Source organism: Aplysia californica, unplaced genomic scaffold (genome assembly GCF_000002075.1).
Source record: "Aplysia californica isolate F4 #8 unplaced genomic scaffold, AplCal3.0 scaffold00551, whole genome shotgun sequence".
Lineage (NCBI taxonomy): Eukaryota > Metazoa > Mollusca > Gastropoda > Aplysiida > Aplysiidae > Aplysia > Aplysia californica.
Window position 1 is genome coordinate 381,849 of NW_004797821.1, and position 1,345 is coordinate 383,193.

At 46.1% G+C, this 1,345-nt stretch overlaps 1 protein-coding gene across 1 annotated transcript in view; it reads right to left on the reverse strand.

Moving 5' to 3' along the window:
- Positions 1–125, reverse strand: part of LOC101850432 (adenylyl cyclase-associated protein 1) — a gene marked incomplete at its 5' end in the record, with an annotated part of 8,089 nt that extends 7,964 nt beyond the window's left edge. Inside the window, 1 exon segment of the mRNA XM_013087149.2 lies at positions 11–125. Within this exon segment, the coding sequence (XP_012942603.1) occupies positions 11–102 (92 nt within the window).
- Between the last annotated feature and the right edge of the window lie 1,220 nt (positions 126–1,345).

Genomic DNA, 1,345 nt, shown 5'->3' on the forward strand with positions numbered 1-1,345 from the left:
CGCCGCCGCCGGCTTGGGGGACGGGGCGGGCTTGGGGGATCCGCCACCGGCCTTGAAGGGGGCGGGGCCTTTGCGGAGGGCGGGGTTCTTGTGGGTCTTCATGTCGTCTGTCACCTTCTTCAGCCCTGGAGGGAGAAACAGCGTCAGGTTTATTTGTTTGTTAGAGAAAAGAAAAGGAGAAAAGGACATTGACGAATTTCTGGTCATTTATCAACGCTGGGAAAAAGTAAGATAGACAACAACAATAACAACAAGCAACAACAAAAAACCCACCAAAAAACCCCAACAACAACAAAAAACAGCCAGTCCCGAAAAAGGACCAACCAAAAACAAAAACACAGAGGGAAGGTAACGAAGTAGGACCGGCCAGTGGCGCCCTCCAACCACCCGCACACAGTATCAGAATAATGATGGAAAAAAAAAAAAAAAAAAAAGATTAGAAGTGTTACAAGTATAAGAGTGATATAAAAAGGAAGGAGAGATATGGACGATGGATTTTTTTATAGAAAAGAAGAAGAAAACCACACCAGAGCACCCGCCAACCACCCACCCTTAACCAGGAACAGTTCACGAGACAGCATCAAGGCTCAAAATACACCAGCAGAGCGCCCACCAACACCGTACACTTCGGGAAGCGCCAGTGTTTGTTTGGGTCAAAGAGAAGGGCCCCGGCACAACGGCGGTCACTCGGTGCTGAGAAAAACAAGGCCAGGAGACAGAGGGGAAGTGAAAAATAGAGAAGTAGGACCTACCAGTGGCACCCTCCAACCACCCACACCACACAGACAGGAACAACGGTTTTAATATTTTTATTTAGTTAGCGTTTTACGGAACTTGCAATACAAGATTAGGTCACACATGTGTGCCGAAGATGACAATTTTTGTTTTAGTAAGTGTTTTACAGCACTTGCAACACAATTAGGTCATACAAGTGTGCCGAAGACTAGAGGTGTTACAAGTATAAAGAGAGTAACACAAAAAGGAAGGAGAGATATATGGACGATAGATGCTTGATAGAAAATAAGAAACAAAAACCACACAAGAGCACCCGCCAACCACCCACCCAGGAACAGGTCATGACAGCATCAACGCTAAAAATACAGCAGCAGAGCGCCCATCAACCAAAGATTATTCCCTAGAGGAGAATCTTTGCATCAACACCGTACACTTTGGAGGCGCGTGTGTTGGTTTGGGTCTAAGAGAAGCGCCTCGGCCTATACTATACGTTCTTATAGTATCTCTGACTGTCTAGGCCTCGGCCTATACTATACGTTCTTATAGTATCTCTGACTGTCTAGGCCTCGGCCTATACTATACGTTCTTATAGTATCTCTGACTGTCTAGG